Here is an 18,846-nt window from a genome sequence, read left to right as displayed (position 1 = left end):
GAGGCTGAGCACAAAGATGTGAAATGATTTTTGATCTGTTACAAACACTTTTTTTTACATCACATAAAGATAACAGTACTAAACAGAATCCAGATAAACCTGGAAATGTAAGCTTAAACAAAATAATTTTAAATCTCCACCAGATTGATCCTGCATGTTTTAACTTTTCTTAAGAAAACAAAAAAAAGCTCTCAGTGAAAGAAAATAAATTCTCAGTGAAAGAGCAAAACTCACAAATTAATATTTGTGAAATATTTCATTTCAGGAAAAAAAAAGGCACCATGGTGTAAATTAATTTAGCTGGACAGAGCTTTTCATGTTGAGCATCATATGGTACCTTCAGTATTTGGCACAATTACTACCACCCAGTAGGATTTTGACAAAGCACCAAATAGGATTATGCCCTATACATGTTATATATATATATTTAGGTTTCACCATCTATCCTTAAGTTTATATATTTTTTCACATAATTAGAAATACTTAAGCCTGACTTTTTGTTATGAATGTAAATGCTTATATCTTTATAATTATGTAAAGCATAATTATATGCTTATAATCCTTATAATCCTTACAATTACAGAAAGCAGATTCTTCCAACTGATATCATTACAGCAACTTCTCATATGTTTAAAACAAACACACACTTTATTTGTACAATATTCAGCAACCTGATCTCCTCAGACAAAAAGCTACCAAGGTATCCTGAGGAAACACAACATACTGTGAGTTTGCTCAACATCTGATTTGCAGTTACTCCCTTACCAAAAGGATGACACAGGTTTTTTGGCTTTTTGTTGTTTGAGTTTTTTTTAAATTTCATCTTTTTTGATCCTACCTTCTGAGATGTCCATGGTCCTTTCTTTTAATTCTCCCACCTCTTGCTCCAGGTGCAGAGTCTGAGGCTAAGTTGATTAAGTCTGTGCTATCTGTGCTACCAAGCTCGAGCACAAAGGAACCTCAGTAAATCTGGGATGGAAGATTTGAGGAAGGGGAAGAGAGAATATCAGTGCTCTAAAACAAATTTGAGTGGATATTTCAGATTTATTTTTAAAAAATTGGCGAAAACAATGGTTTTGGTAAGGAAAAGTGTAGATTTTTAGGAAAGCAAAGACTATGGGAGACTGAAAAAGGGTTAAACAACTGTGGGTCTGAATATGGTAGATTCAAAAGATAAGGAAAAGGAAAATGGGGCAGGGAAATGCACTAGGAATTTTGTGCCAGTGTAAGAATATTGCAATTTTTTAACTGATCTAAACAGCACATTGTTGACAGCAAATTTACAGACTACACCCAGTATTAATATCAGAGGTTTACTGTTCTGAATTTGCAATACTACTGGCAGGCCACACAGGGAAAGAGGGAAGTTTCAACAAAGTAAGATGATGTAAAGCAGTGCAGAACAATACACTTTGAAAAATCAAACAGGAATGACATTTTGTTATCTGATGAAGATACTGTTACAAAAAACAGGTTAAAATTTGAGATCAGAACTTTGCTAGATGAGGAGAACCATTCTGATCTTCTGCACTTACCTGTATATTCTCAGATATTTAAAGAGGCTTTGTAATTCCTAAACAAATAAAAGGCATATAATGCAGTGACAACTTAAGGCTATTTGGGGAAAAGGCAATAGTTAAGGATATTTTGCCTCTTTATCATCTGAAATAGAGGGATGCCTACTCCATGGTGGTACAAATACAGGGACCATGAACTGGACTTGTGCTCACATGCCTGTTCAACAGAAGCAAGCAATCTTTTTCATCAGGTAAGACATTTGTGAGTTGCAGGTTTCTGTGTGTGTCAGGAGTTAAATTTAACGGCCAGCTAGATCCCTTATACAAAAGAAAGAGAACCATGTCAGCAACTAAGAGGGCTTTCTTATTCCCTGCTTGGTAGAAGGTGGCTTTGCCTTAGCAACAGCTTCCAGAGCTGATGAGGTCTATCAGCTGTTGCCTAAACTTGGATCACCTTTCCTGCACACTGATATTTGCTCAATATTCAGCCATATTTGATGTATCTGAAGACTAAACACAAACATGGAGTTTGCAGAAAGCAGGAGTACCTCTGATCACATTCTGTATCAAAAAACAACTTTCAGATACATCAGCCTTCTGCTGGGTTCAAAGACTGTGCCCCTTTTGTGAACTGCAAAGATCATTTTCACCAAGATGTGTGATAAACATTCTGTGCTCAGTTACCGTTCCTCTTAGTTTTGATTTGATCCTTGCATGTTCTTGTGACTCTATCTTTGAGCTTTTTTAATTCACATTATGTAACACTGCCAGCAGAATGATCTCAGCATCTCAGCCAAACAAATCAACTTCAGTTATTTAAATCCAAAACAGACATAATAGACAAATCAGACAATTCCACCCTCATCCACAGTCACAGGGAGAGGTTTTCAAGAATATATTATTTCAGTAGTATCTACTCTTCCTAGAATCTGAGTTTAATAATTGCTTTGTATTTCTCTCGAGTTTATAATTAATTTTAACTTTGCACTGAAATCAGGTCAGTAGACTACATATTTATAAGGTTAGTTTTATTCTGGTTGTCTCTGTAAGGTTTAGGTGATTATACTAAAACCAGTGGTTTATCCCAGCTTAAATACGACTGGTTTACTGGAGGTCAGGCTCTTCTGGCCCTGTTGTCTTTAATAACTTTCTCTTAACCTCTTCAGTTCTTTAGACAAAAGAGTACACGGAAGAAGGGAAGACTTGGGAGATGAGGTGGCCAAGAAGAACAAATGTCCAAGAGGACATAGGTGAAGAGATAAAAATGTTCAAAGTAGGGTGAAGAGTAAAGATAGAGAGGTAACAAGTTGAGATAAAAAACTGAGAGATGCACATTAGGGAGAAAGTAGGACAAATATCAGAGATTATGAGGAAACTAGTGTGCTGGGAAAGCAATAAAATTGGATTGTTTTGTTGTCACAGAGCAAAAGTTATTGCATTTGGAACAGAGATGTCATATGGGCAAATAAAACTTACTTCAGAGGAAACTCTACTTCCTTTTCTTGGTTTAAGGTTTTTTTGTTTGGGTTTAGTTTCTTTTCTTCAGAAAAGAAAGAAGGCATTTGGGGATTCAGGGCTGTCTTTGTCTTTTAAGAGAAATGCTTTTAGGTGAGCTTTACATCTCTTCAGGCAGAGCTGGCATAAGACCTTACCAAGCCTACATACACGTGTAAGCCTGCACTGTGACAAAGCACCTTACAAACGAGCTGACCAGGACCCACAGTGCACAGCAGAAAACAGATCCAGGTTGCTTGTGAGACACTAAAACTCTAAATGCAAACAAAGCACATCCAGCAGCTTTTGTAATAATCATGTGGCACTGCAGTCCTTTATTTGCAAATCCTTCACTTTTTTCCCACCTGCTTATTTTAAAGAAACAATCCTATTCTGAAGTTTAACATTCAACCACTAGAAGAGTCCTCTATTTTTCTACCCTGAGCACAGGTGATGAGAGTATTGCTACCCTTGTAAGAATCTGCTGCTTGCTGACTATGACAGAACTGAAAGGTTTAAGATCTGCACTGAATGTCATGCTCTGCCTAAGTCATACTGTAGTACCAAGTTCTCTGTATGATTTTAGTGGCTGTCCTTCAAATTAAATCAAACCAGAAATGACTCTTCAACTTCTAAATCTACATATCTGTATTTCTCCTCCTCTCTACTATGTAATTAGATCCAAGCATTTTGTTTGAAAAGGTTGCTGAGACTATGCCATGTCCCTTGCTGTGCAAGCACAAGGAGCTTTTCTTTTTGAAATGTTTATGGTATTTGCTAAACTTAGACATCTCAAAATGTTTATTACACAGAAGCCTAAGAATCACTGTAGAGTACATTAATCTTGAACAATGCACTCTTTCCTTGCTGTTTGAAGTACAGGAATCTAAGCTCTTTGCACTAATTTAATACAATAATATGTGACATTTAAATTGAAAAAGGAAATTACTGGGCAGCTAAAGTCAGCCACCCAGAAAGCTATCAGAAATAAGAAGGAAAAAATATTGAGAAAGTACATACCTTTCAGATATTCTGTAAGACATACTGCTAAGAAATAGTAATTACTGTTAAAATACATGCTAGAGAGGTTACATACTTAAAAGACAGAAAAAGAAAACCAAAATAGACGCAAGGAGGAAAAGGTGATTTTCTTAGCCAAGAAACACTGTGGTAGTTACATTTATAATATAGATATGGCAAAAATTAGAGATTTCATTTGGCAATGATCATCTAAGAAAACACTAAAAATGCAGACTCCTACCAAACAAACCCAAAGGCCTCAACTGACTGAAAGGGCACAGGGCACCGTGTCAGAGGAGTTTTGAGAGCAGAGTCAACTTACAAGTAATACAAGGTGTTGCACATCAGAAAGCTCTTCTAGCCATAATTTAGCACTTCTGAAAGAGTGGCTTTAAAAAGCAAATGTTAAAAGAGTGAAACCCCAAATGTGATCTTTCTGGGGCTAAAATAGAAAGACAGCCATTTAATGTTGATATGAGTTTACAGTTAGCTCTGTGATCATCATTTAACTTGTTTTCATCCACATGGTGTATAAAAGTTGTTTTTGTATGATTCTAATTTATTACACAATGTATAATGTAACAGTGGAATGCTAAGTGCAATGTTATTGTCGTACTAAATATTTAATTATAAATTAGCTTATAATGGAAATAACGCCTGTAACACTGCCTCAAAAACTGACATCAGACATCATATGGCTTCAAAATTTAACTGTAATCAGAAAAATTAACAGAAGTTGAGAAAAAAAAAAGAAATGAAAGCAAGTGAATAAGGATAATTGCAACCCATGTGCCACTGACTGCATAAAGGATAGAAAATAAAGAAAAAAGGAAATCTTCCAAAGTAATGTTTTAAAAATCTGCGTCAATTGCCCTGAAAACAAGCTATTGTTTCATGCATAAATCCACGAATTAAACCCAAGCAGCTCACAGAAGACAGCAGTAACTACAGGTACTTATGGCCACAGAAGAGAAGGTGATTAAGTAGAACATGGCAAGCTGAATCCCATGATATGCAGAGCTACAAAAAGAAATGGGCCTTGCCAGCCCCAAGGTGAGGGAAGGAAGAGGGGAGGAAGGCGTTTAGGGGAGGAAGTACTGCAGTTCCTGCGCAGGGATTCCCCTACATCCTGCAGAGAAGATCATGCTGGGGAAGGTTTTCCTGATAGAAGCTGCAGCCCCTGGAGAAACCACACGGGAGCAGGTATTTTTCCTGAAATATGGCCCATGGAGGACTCCAAGCTGGAGGAGGAGGGAGCAATGGAGCAGAACTATTATGGACTGGTCCCAGCCCCTGCCTGATGGCCTGTGCCACAGGGCTGGACCAGGCAGAGGAGTTGGGAGTGAAGTAAAGTTGAGACTGGGAAGAAAGGAGGAGCAGATGGGTATTTTAGGTTTTGTCTTTGCTTCTCACAATCTAACTCTATTTTAGCTGGCAGTAAATTAAATTAACCATCCCCAAGCTGAGTCTCTTTAACCCACAGTGGTAGTTGGTGAACCAACTCCTTGTTTTCATGTCAGCCCATGAGCTCTTCCATCTTATTTTCTCCCCTTGTCCTGTTGGAGCCTCCAGGAGCCAGACAAGGTCAATCTACCACAGAAGCCTCTCTAAAAAGACTTTAAAAATGAAGAAATGTGTACATCTTGTTTTTGTGAAACAAACTGCATAACAGCTTTTTACAAATGACTGAAAGCCCATCTACAGGCCTTGGAATCTTAAATTTATCCTCATAGTTTTCAATGGGAGAAAAAAAATCATCTGGATGCATTTCAGCAGCAGCATGGACAGATTAAACAGCCTTCTTAATCAAATTTAACTTAGTAATGAACTTCCATATCAAGAGACTTAAAATTCAAGTTATTTTCCATGCAATTACAGTCACTGAAGAATTAATTTCTATTTATCAGTGGGCCTTGCAAATAGAGGGCCAGATTTTTCAAGCTTTCAACTCTCTTTTCAATGGATAACTTGGAAATTTAGGCACATGGTCTGGAGAGAACTGAACCTAGCAGTGTGCAACAGATGCTGACACTCCATAAAGCTTTTGCTGCAGTAACTTTGGAAGGTGTACATCCCTCTCTAGCGTTACAACAGGAGCACAGTTTCTGAGAAACACACACTAGGTTATCATAAGACTGCCTGCCAAACCTGCCTGAAACTTGCATAGCTGGAAGCATTGGGCTTGCTCCTTGACTTGGCTGCATGGCTAACTGCACACCTGCCTCTTTTATCTAATTAGCTGCCTGTCATCTTTTTGCAAAAAGAAGCAGTTTCTCCTAAGTCAACTAGACCAACTTGTTTTTCTCCAATCACCATCTTACCCTCAAGAAGGCTAAAACATTCTACCCTTGATTAAGGCTTTTTATTCCCTTAGCTGACTTGATCTTTATGAAGCTGAGTACTCAGCTGAACTCTACCATTCTCATTATCTGAAAACTGTGTATAGCAAATTTTCAACAAGAATTTATGACTGTCTCATTGCATGGTCAGAAAGTTAAAAGATTTTGGTCCTCATAGGCCTATGAATTATACTTAAAAAATGGAAAAGAATTTTCTAACATGAATAAGCATATCCTAAATAAAATATTGAAAATTTAAGTGTGGGTTAGTACAATTTTCAATAATATACAACATTTGCTTGTCAGTGACTGTCTGTAATGCAGGGGAAAAAATCCAGATTGAACTCTCTCCAGTGGAATATATTCACAACTTTCCACATATCACAGACTGCGTAAGACCACACACCCTCTTTTAAGTAGGTCAATTCATGTAGGAGACAAAAGGTTAAAAAAAACAGCTGGTGCATGAATTGTCAGGTTGCCTGTAGAGGAGAGAACACGTAGGTTTGCACAGAAGATTCAGACTGAGCGTGTAGAGTTTCATCAGAAACAAAACTAAATATAGGTTTCTAAATGTGCCTACAGACCACTGCTGCTCTACAATTTCCTACTGTAACTGATGAAAATCTGATGTAGAATTCAACTGCCTCAACACTGGCCTTCATTCCTACCTTCAGTGCCCTAACATTTCCAAAATATGAGCGTGGAGCTGTAAGGTGCAATGTGGGTATCACCTGAGAGCCACCCTGACTGGGGCAGCTGCTGGGAGCCTCAGTAAAACTCCACAGTACCTCGCAGGACACTTGGTGACTTGGGGCTCTATCTGGCTAAACAGAAGCCACAGTTGAGAAAGATGCAGAGCTGATTTTGTGTAGTTCAGAGCAAGCTGAAGCACTCTGGGGCATGCTGATCTTCCCCCATAAGTATTACAAAAGCATAAACCCAACATATAATGAGCTGGGTGTTCATAATATGAGGGCTACTCATCTGGAACTGGTTTCTACTCAGTCTGGCAGGTAAATGTGTTGACTTAATCTCCTTTGGACACTTCACCAGTCTCCTCTTTAATAGTCTACACAAATGACCAAGAGGTAAGCTCCTCTAACATCAGCACTAGGCTCTACTAAACACTCAGTGGTTGATTAGGAAAACATCAGGGGTATGGAATGAAGGGGTATAACCTGCAACACAGGACATTCACAAGAGTATGTTTATATCTATGCTGAAAGCTTAGGGAAAAAAAAACCCAAACAAAAACATAAAGTAGATTAAATCTTCATCAGTTTAATTCCCTTTTTCTGCTGCATTAAATTTACATGGGCAAGAAGCTGCCTCCGTGGTCTCTTGACCCATACAGAAAAGCAGTAAGATGAGTCCTTGAAACAGTCTAGAAAAGCATGTTTCTTTACAGCTAAAAGGACTGATCCAAATAATCCTGAGGGGTAAAGCTATCAGGCTGACAAAGGTCTTAAGAGTAGTTTCCTGATGAACTTTGAACTGCCCTCTCTCTGTTTGTAGAAGATATTTGGTCAGAGAAGAAAAAGTAGGAAGATTAACTTTGCTGATGCATACACAGGTATGAGCTGTGATCACTTACCACATGTTGCAGAGAAAAAGTAACACTAGCAGTATTAAAATCCCAGCAACATACAAAAGTTTCCTCCAGTCATGACAACACCGCATCATTCCCATGCTCATCTATTTCCAGAGAGTCCCAGCAACATCTGCTCATCCCTGTGATTAATCTGCACTTCTCAGTAATACTCAACTTTTTAGAATGTAGCATCTCAAATAACTGTCTCAAAACTCACCACTTCAAAGTGTATTGCTATGGGAGCCTGTTTTTTATGAACAAGTTAATAACAAATGTAATAGATTATTGAAAAATTAGCATTTAACTCCAAGGATTCCATAAACCTGTTGCATGTAATTTATTTGACAGGTGTTTTAGCTGGAGTACTGAAACTGCACAGTACATGATTAAACTTCAGCATAAATAACACACAGGATTTTGGAAAGCTCAATCTGGATTTAAAAAAATTATTGGGTTTTATCTGCTCTTTAAGGAAATTCGGATTACATTTTGTCCAGATTTTCATTTAATCCCTGACCAGCCATTAAACAACTGGTCACAGATACTTTGTATTATTTTATAACCATAGTTTTGGAGAGACATCTGATTTATCTCCATAGGAAGGCTGACTTGCAAATGGGTCCTTATATTAAAGGAATTTGAAAAAATTCACAAAATATTACAGAATTTTTTTCTATAGATTTCCTTGCTTAAAATATACACTTCTATCTTCAGTTATGCTTAATAAAACCATGTTCCTTAGGTATCTGTATGACAAACTATCCTACATCCTCTCTAATTGCAGCACTGGAGATGTATAGACAGAAAGTATCCATTCCTTAAGTAAAATTACAAAATGCTCCAGAATGGAAAATATATAGAAACATAGATGGAAGTGTCTTTTATCTAGGACATTACATGGCTAAAAATACACTGAATTTTAATCCTGGATGAAGATTAAGGTTATTTATGATAAAAAGAGAAACAGCAAGAGAGCACAGATTACATTTAGCCCTCAAAATTACTTTGTTCTCTTGAAATTTTTTTAGCTACTTGTTGTTTTCTCATAATGCATAATAGGTCAAAAATCTTACAGAATCTCTCTTTGCAGTAAGATCCCTTTTTGGCTAAAACACCTCTGGTTTTGTGGTACCAGAATAGCCCAGGAATTCAGTTTACTAAATCTAGTTCTATTTAGCATTCCTGTGTTATTTTGTAACTATTAAAACCAAACAGTTTTGCCTCAGCAGTGTACATAGCTATGAACATTTTAAATATTAGGAGTCATACTTAGTCCTAACTCCCACATCTCACAGTAAAAATCCCATCACATAGAAGAATCTTACATGAATGAGCACTGCAATGATTCAGACTGAATGACACAAATCCAAGAAGAAAAAAAATTATCAAGTAAAGAATTCATTTGGCTTGAAGGGCACACACTGGGCTGTCAAATCAGCCTGAGCTTAAATGACTGCACTCTCATATGCCTGGGAGCTGGCAGCTGGTTTGTGTGTGACCACATGGAACAAGTGTATTTAGAGGCTGAACAAGGGGATTCAGTTAGTTTGCCAAAAGTTCAAGTCTTCTAGGGAAGAATGATGCATGATCAGAATACATCTTCCATTTTATAGGATCCTTTTACAAGAAGATTTTTCACAGTTACCACAGTTTGAAATAAGGGACATGATGCTAGATTTATTGTCTTCTAGCAATTAAATATACCCAAACACATCACTGCTGAAAAAACTGAAGATGCATTGCTCAGATAAAAACAAATCCCATCAGGGGCTGCCACAGGACTACTAGCTCTGACTGAGCCCTGCTTGGACATCAGCAGTCAGCTCTGCTGGTGCACCATATCCCCTCAGGCATCCCACAGAACATGCTTCTTCAAATCTCCTGAGCCTAAACACAGTCCTGGACATCTGCATGTTTGCTGCTCTGCTCTCCCTCAATGTTTTTGAGGGAGGGATAAAAAAAACCCAAAAAAACAAAGATAACAAAAAGTGCCCACAGTCTCTAAAATTAAGCTTTCATTGGAGTATCAGTCAGAAGAGATATCAAGGCTTCTTTCTTCTGGGTGAATTAGATTAAACTTTAGATGATGTGAAATATTTCCATGTCTGGTTTGTCTTTGTAAAGTGTTCCCTTGTCTTTAGCCCTCCATAGCCAAGGAGGGCTTCCAGATAATATTTTTCTACACTTCCACACTATTTTTTTTTTGCACCACAACTTAAACTGCAAATGACAAAACACAAACCCACCTCTCTTGGTTTGCCAATAGATGGCACATTGTTATGCAGCTCTCCATCCAGAAATAGATGTGTTAATTTTGGATACATTTACCTGAAGCATGCAAAAAATAGCTCAAAATTATGACATTCAGGGTTCTGTCTGACAGATGCCACCTTCATTGCTAGGCCACCTCTCACATGAATAAATGCTGGGTGAGTATATTAACTGTCTGATTCTACACAAGTACACACATCTTATGATAGTCAACAGTAATAACGGCGTTTTTACTTAATTTCTATCTTCAAAGCACTGCACACTACAAATTCATTTCCAGTGATCAGACCTGCCACACAGAAGCATATTGGAAAAATGGGTTATATCCAGACTCACCCCTCATGCAGATGGACTCCCCAGGATTCCCCATTGTCCTCCACTAACACTGCAGACCACCAGTTTCAAAGAATTGCAAATCTACCCAATGAAATGAACTTATTCCCTAAAATGTTGATATAATAAATACATGCAGAGAAACCAGGCATGTGCAAATTAAATTCACCTATACCAGTCACAATCTCTGGATTAGTTATTTATTGTAAACTGACGTTTTATTACATCAAGATAAAGATGTCAAGATAATCCTTAAATATTTATAAGACTTAGTATTTATGATAATGTTAATAATGATTCAGTAGTAATTATTTGTTCATAAGAATAAAAGGTTCCTCTTACAAAGAAGCCCTCATTAAAGAAGAAATGCTCCATTTAAAACTAGGATTTTAACTTTATGTATCATTATTATTACAGTTATCTACATTATTGATGGCACAATTGCAAGCAAAAGGTGATCAAATACTATTATTGCATTTACAATCAATCAGATTGTATCAATTAATAACTATAAGCAGTAAGATGTAGAAAGAAGATTTTATTTCAGCATGTAAAGATACAATTTTAGCAATTTTTAATTGATTTATATTTTTTTACTCCTGATTTTATAAAATTGTATACATATTCTGACTAGTCAGAGATGATCAGAATTGTGTCTGGTTTAAACTGTTCATTTTTTCCTTTTACCTTACAACAGATATGCATACATTATCATATTAAACCTATAAGGTCATACGTGCTCATTTTCAACACTGTATTCCCTGGATAGACAAAGATCAGAATCTACTACAAATTTACAGTCTACAGGATCATATTGATTATATTTAGGTATATGAACACATATACCTTTCTCATTACTTTTTACTGCTGTGTTGCACCACTAGTATTTTCTTTCATTATTCTCTTTCTTCTTAAGGTGCACTGCATAAAAAAAATCTGAGATTTCAATTGTTATAACTTGCTTAATTTACTTGTCCTTTCAATATATATCTGCAGTTGAAACTAATTAACTAAAATTATCTTCCTTTACACAAGACCTTGAATCCCATCGCTTTACTTACAGATATTTAGGTCATAGATGAATCATATTTGACAAAAAGTGAATAAAAATATTTCTAAATTGGTGTATTTTCTGAAATAAGTACTTATTAGAAAAGTGCAATAAAATAATTTCAGCCAATATCTAAATACTAACTCAAAGTATACTTCTGGACAAAAACACAAAAAGAGAAATAATTTCAAAATCTTGTATTCTGTGAGATTGACCCAAGTCAGGTTGGAAGATGTTCCTCTTCAATATTGACAGCACTGTATCCCATGTGGAAAAGCAGCTTTTATCACAATGGAGTTCAACAGTGATCTCACATACCTCAGATAGAAACTGAGCCAGTAGGATACACAATATTTTTGGGAGAACCACTGGAAGGCTCTCCTGCTCTTGCTCCTCAGCTTTACATCATCAACTAAATTGGACTAAACAGAATGTGAGATCATGAGTGTCAAAATGATAAAAATACTACATTGAAGGAAATGAAAAATTTAACCCTAATTTGGTAGCTTTGGTTTTTCTTTCTCTCTGAACACTGAGCTGAAAAAAATCATCATAGCGTTAGTGTTCTCTCTAAAGGATTCTGTAAAATTCTGAAATTAATTTGTCCAAAGCTGTAAGTCACAGAACTATTCCCTAACAGAACTTAAGGAGATTTTTTGTAAGCCTATAATGTGTATAGTTACAATAAGCAGGCAAGTAACAAAAATGACATGAAATATCTTTGAGTTTTCCACTGTTTACCCTGCAAATCAAAAGACACATGAATATGCCAAGCTGTAAGGACAAAGTTCCCTTAGGTAGCACTGCCTGAGCAGGGGGCATTGGATCAGATGACCTCCAGAGGCTCCCTCCAACCTCAATCTTTCTGAGATGCTACGGCACAACATCTCTTTCTGTCCAGAAAAATGGGCACATAAATAATAACTCCTCAGGTGATTCAAATACCTTGAATTGTTAACAGATTTCAAAGGTCAAAAAATTGGGTTGCCCCGTACTTCCTGTATTAGGCTATGTAGTAGGATGCACATATATCCACTATATGCATGTATATCCACTTATGAAAAATCTGTACAATATATGCTTATACATATATATATAAGACACACATGACATTAGGCAAGAGGAGGTGGAATAAAGCTTCTCCTGAAATGCCTAATTGACCTTTACAATTTATTTTTTTTTAGTGCAGGTTTTTGGAGTGGAAGGCATTATTACACTCAAAGGTATTGCTTTAGCATTCAAAATAATTCCCATAGTCTCAAATTTGTTAAATTGAAACAATAATACTAAAAATACAAGAGTAAAAATAGGATTACATGGCAAGAAATAACACTGTGGTGGAGTAAAAGTGCGGGGCTTCTAGGCCCTGTTATACTAAATGGAATTTCCACTATTTTTTATGTCAGACATCCACAGATTGCTGTTAGCCAGGCAGCACGACAACAGCAAGAACAGACGTGAAGGATTCAGGAGTCCTTTATCACAGCTAAAGAGAGAGGGTTGTAGTAGCAATAGATTTTCTTGGTCATAACGTGTAGCATCACATGACAAGTCACAGTTTAAGGGTTTGGCAAAGAGGTAAACTAAACCTGGGTAAACCACAGAGCTTTATCAAGTGGTTATTGATTTAGTGATGATTTAAGGCTATGGTGGAAGAAAAACCCAGGTGTCTAGTGACTCTTCTACAGTCCCAGTACTAAATGAAGAAACTCCAATCTGGTTAACTTCAGAGCATTAGCATCATCTGCCTTCTCTTTTTTTAAATTTTTAAATATAACAAGGAACCAATAATTTTTGCTAGCTGGACCCTATAAAATTTTATTTTAAGGCAAACATGTTTCCTCTGCAAACTTGGTGAAGAGCAAGCTAATTTTAAGGATTTCCTTAAAAATTTTATATACTTACATTTGTTTGAAAGCAAACTAACTTCCCAGAAGTAGAGGGCAGTGAACCCCACCTTACTTGAAATTCCTCAATTTCTTGCTAATCTTTTTTTTTTTTCCTGCTTGAAACAGCAGTTCTAGGGAGGCATTACTGAAAAGCAGTGCTTCTTTTGCGATGCATGTAAATTCCATATCTTTTGGGAAACAAATTATGTTGAATGCCACAGACAGAAAATGTATCTGCTATCAATTTGCAATTTGCTATGTAATTTATGTCCTTCTGTTGGACATAATTTTTTGGTTTTGTTCTACAGCTGTGTTAGAGCATACAGAAATTAGCCTTTTATTGGACAATTTGACCTAGGAGTTCTGTTCAAGCGATGTAAAAAAAAAATCCTGACAATCCAGACATTTTGTTCTGACAATATTACCAGCTTCTGTTAAAGCATTAGTACACAGCTGAATTGCATGGCATATGTACTCAAGTTGGTAAGGCTTAAATTAGCAAGCCATTATGTAAGCAAATTTTAAGCATAATTTAAAGGAGCTAAATGACAAACTCCCTTAAAAAGCCACCTGACATATTATTAAGCAAATGTTTCCAAGTTGTCTTTCTTTCCACGTATAAAGCACTGACATTATATTAAAATGAAAACAATCTCAGTCAAAGCCAGATCAGAAATAGGAGTCTCTTCTGCACTGATTACCAGCATTATTTTCTGCAACCACATACTACTAAGTTCAGTGACATAAATTCTTATATATTTATAATGTATTTTACATCCGGATTTCCCACCAGTTGTCCTTCATGTATGTAAATAGAAAAAAGAGAAAGCAAGCTGCTCTACTCTGCAAAACACAGGAAAATTGTGACATTTACTTTTATCATTTGCTCCCAATTTTTTTCATTTGAAATTTGATAAAAAATTGTAATCCAAATGAAACCTCTACAATGGTAGACTGATTGCTATGGATAATTATACGGCTTAATCTGGAACATGGATCTTCCACCTAATTTTGTCAATGTCATACATATTTCACTTAGTTCAATACACCCACAGCACCTCACCAAATACTTGAATTTTGATCCAAAGAAACTACTTTTGCTCATTCATTTTTGTACCCTAAAATATATCTTCTTTTCTATAAGGAGAATGAAACACATATCAGGTGATCACAAAGGAAATACGTATTTTAATGTATTAAACCTAACCAAACACTGTAAAAAAGTTTTACAGGAATGAGGAAAGAAAAGAAGTTGTATTTTCAGTCATTTTTCTGCTTTACAAGGTTGTGGTACCTTGGCAGGGAAGAACATAGAAAGCAGTGGCAGCCACGCCATCAGGAGGACTGAGGTTGGGCCCTTCCTATCCCTTACCAAACCATGGACAACAACTAGTTGGGCATTTTGCTGACTTATCCACTGCCCTAAAAACCAAAATATTTCACATCACAGGGGAGAGTGAATGGAACAGAGGGACGTAACTTAAACCCACTACCATTTTGGCAATTAAAATCTTGGTGTACAAGTAAAAGGATTTGTAATGGAAGTGTAGGCCCTCTATAAGGAACTAAAACCACCTAGAATATTCTGCCAAAATAGAAGTGTGAACTTTCTCTCAAAAAAAAAAAAAAAAAAAGAAACCTACCTGACTTCCTTCTGAAATGTTATCTTGCACAAAATTGAACTAAACCCATTAAATGTGGTCTGCCTGGAACTATATGAAAGGAGAGCAACTCAGGTCAGAAGTACAAAGAACTAACCAATACTCAAAAAACATGAAAGAACTTCAGAAATGCATTTGAGTATGCATTTTGACATTTTAGAACAAGAATCACTGAAATTCATGTAACTCATTAGCCACTAGAATATGCCAGTTATTGCCAATTAATTTTGGAAGTGTAATGGAGTAATTTCTTGATCAGCCTAGGATGCCTACTAACTCTCACTACAAGGTGTTTTGGGATGTCCTTTATGATTTTAAATGAGGAGAGAACATATTAAGTTCTGCTATATATATTTGAAAAAATCCTTAAGAAATATTTAACACATACATGAAAAGGTCAAGAACAGCTTCAAAGCATTACATTTTTAAAATATTTAGCTACAATCAAGAACTGCAAGGGCCTCTTAGGGACCTTGTACATTGCCCTACAGCCACAAGCAACCACATCACATAAATCCTTTCCTAACCTCATTAAATTTAGCCTTTAAAGTTTTATTGGGCTCTTTTTCTTTCCAATAAGCCACATGAAAAACATTCTCAAGGCTTTAACACTTTTAAACATCTTTTTTCAAGCAAGGAGTGTTTAGGACCAAGTTGTACACATTTGCTCTCATGTATTCACTGTCCTCTATTCTTATTATTTAAATTTTCTGCATTTCTACACATCAATGCCATACTTCCAGGTATCAACTATAATTGCTTTAGGTCTTGTCCCCTTAATCTCTCTAGCTTTCTCTCACGTGAGCAGCTCTCCATTTCCTGAATCATCCTCTGATTGACTTTTTTTGTGCCTGTCACAGTTTGTATTTGTCAAAGATGGGTAATGTATGGGAAACAACACCCCAGGTGAGGTATCATCAATTCTCCAACTCTTCAGGAAACACCTTGAATGTAGGTTAACACTTGACTTCTCCTGAGCTGACACTTCGGTAATTCACACTCCAGCATCCTTTCCAAATGATGCACCCTTAACTTGAAGAAACCTGGTGCATGTGTTTTGTGTCAGTATAACTTCTTGTGGGAAAAAATTCATGCGGACACTAAGGGATAAATATGTTTTAAAAGTTTTTAGTGATATGAAACTTGCCATATGTAATTAGTCAGGAATGTTGAGCCATTGAAAATAATTAAGAAATGTTGCTCATGTTGTTCTAATTATAGCAATTGTACTAAAACATGATATTTTTAGGTATGTATTAATATTTTGAAATGAATTAATTCTATATACTACATTAACTTTTAAAGAGAGACACTACAAAAGCAATGGTGTTTTAAAGAAGTGATCCCCATGTTTCTCACACATTCAGGAGTAGTTATTATCATTAAGTTTTCAGCTGTTAAAGAGAAGTAGCTCAGCTTTAGCACACCATATAGAATTTATTTTCACACATTACTATTATGGCATTTTCTTGGCATGTGGAAGCCTGGAGTTCAACACCTAAACTAATCTAAACCTTTAGGAAAACCTGAACTAAGACAAGTGCACATGATAAGGATGTATTTAATTGAATTTAGGACAATCCAAACAAGTCAGATATGTCTTCAGAATACATCTTCAGAGTAGCACTAATACTGACCTATTAAAAACCTACTGCAATACTCAAATGTGATAGAAATAAACCTCTGGGAACGGAACAGTACGAAATTTCAGGTTACAGGTATGTTAGTATTTAAATGGGGGCATAACATCATATCAGAAGCATAACTCAACAAAGAAAGCATCAAAAACTACACTGGATTGTAAATAATTTACACTTGTTTCAGCTGAGGTGCCAGAAAAGATAGCTCATTTCCACACTTAACACTCCACTTAAAAACCTGGAGTACCACTTTTTGCAGAACTGCCCCAGAAGAGATGGTAAATGCATGTGCACTGTTCTGCTCAAGCACTGCCACACCTGATGCCATACACAGGGTGCAGAGATGAACAGGGAGCTACCCTCACCTATTTGAGGCAAGGCACAGGCAATACTGGTGAATATGCCTGTACTTGATCCTAAAAGTTCTGCAGATTTTTGAAATTCTAACTGTGCATTCAAAAAGGATTCACTCTACCTTGCTCACAATACTTATGTCCAGTTTGCCTATATATAGTATTAAAAATGTCAATCAAAAAGTTGTTTTTACAAGAATTCCCTGGATATCTGCTGCAGTCAGAAGTGAAACACAGCAAACAATGAAAAATTATAATTAAAATACTAAATTAGATTTCCTGAAGCTGATGAAAGGACATTGCATGCAAAACGTCAAAACTGTTAACTAAAGATGTATTTATGAAATAAAATTGTATTACAATTTTCTTGTCTCCTCTACTTTTTAGCCTATAAGTAATTCTCAGTTCTTAATTTCTTTTATTGTCATAATTTTGACAACAGTCTTGGGTTTCCCTGTAGAGCTGTCTTTAAGGCCTGTATTCAGCTAAGGGATGTGTAGGGCCTGGGTGTCAGGATTCCTGTTTTCCCCCCTCCCCTGTGGATGATTATGAAATTTCAGTTCAGTTTTTCACATTAATATGCATCCCAGTTAACTAACAATATTATAACAATAAATTATAAAAAGCATGGATTCTAACCACTTTGTCCTCCTTTGGGAAAGCATCCAAGGAAGCAGAGTAAAAAGAGAAAAGAAAAAAGAAGAGATAAAGAATAAAATAGGCAAGTATTAATAGACAGATTTCAAAGAAATGCAATTCTAATAACTCTCTATGAAAAGACAAAAACACAAAATTAAGGGAAAGAAAGAGTTTTAAATAAAAATATTACATTACAGCATATGTTGAAAACATGTTTTCCCACCCTGACCCACAGAAGCATAAACAATATAAGAAACAAAATGCAAGTTACAAATGAAATGACACTCTTCCATTTCTGTGGCTTGAAATAGGGACTGAAAAATGGTTAAAATATATATTCAATTTTTTTTCTGAATAAAGTTAAGCTGTATCACATGCACTCATTAATAGAATAATGTAATACATCAAAATAAAGTATATTTTCAGAGACTTGCTCTGATGACACCATCTACAGGTGACACAATGGAATGCATCTATTTTTACTAATATTAATACATGCACATTTTCATTCAGTTCACCTATGTAGTTTTCTTCAGCATGTGAATTTAATTTAATTGACTCACAGGTACATCAAGGCTATGGAAAACCTCTAAAATAACCATGAAATGCATCTTTCTGAGGGGTTACTTTTGGTTTACACAAAATTTCAGAAGGCCTATTCAGCTGATGTCCATCTTAACGAAAGTGAAAATGCAACAAACTAGTTCCCTTGTGAACACAATTATCTGCTCTACAATCCGTGTTCACTTTTAAGTGAATTTGTGTTGATACCAAGAGCACCTATAAATTTACCCTACAAAAGCCTGGCATCTTAAAGCCACACGAGAAAGTTGCCTCATCTCATGACAGAAAATGAGACTGTTCATGTAATAAACTGCAGGAGCAGGCGGAGGCTTGGAAGGGACTGACTGACCAGAGGATACTCTTGGATAACATCTGGATTTGTGGAAAGCTGCTGCAGCTAACTCATGCAGATCAGAGGGAGAACCATTCAATTCACTTACCGGAAAGCACAATGCTTAATCCAGACTAATCTGAAGTTTTA

At 36.2% G+C, this 18,846-nt stretch overlaps 1 protein-coding gene across 48 annotated transcripts in view; it reads right to left on the bottom strand.

The window, feature by feature from the left end:
• Window positions 1–18,846, bottom strand: part of RIMS1 (regulating synaptic membrane exocytosis 1) — a 305,873-nt gene that overhangs the window by 169,826 nt on the left and 117,201 nt on the right. For 45 of the 48 annotated variants that reach the window (XM_064412406.1, XM_064412356.1, XM_064412378.1 and 42 more), the window contains one exon: window positions 17,802–17,813. The exons of the other annotated variants lie outside the window; for them this stretch is intronic. In XM_064412406.1, the coding sequence (XP_064268476.1) occupies window positions 17,802–17,813 (12 nt within the window). The remainder of the gene's footprint in view (window positions 1–17,801; window positions 17,814–18,846) is intronic. 48 annotated transcript variants of the gene reach the window in all.

This window comes from Passer domesticus, chromosome 3 (assembly GCF_036417665.1).
Source record: "Passer domesticus isolate bPasDom1 chromosome 3, bPasDom1.hap1, whole genome shotgun sequence".
Classification (NCBI taxonomy): domain Eukaryota; kingdom Metazoa; phylum Chordata; class Aves; order Passeriformes; family Passeridae; genus Passer; species Passer domesticus.
Note: the sequence above shows the minus strand (reverse complement) of the source record. Positions and strands in the feature narration are given on the sequence as shown.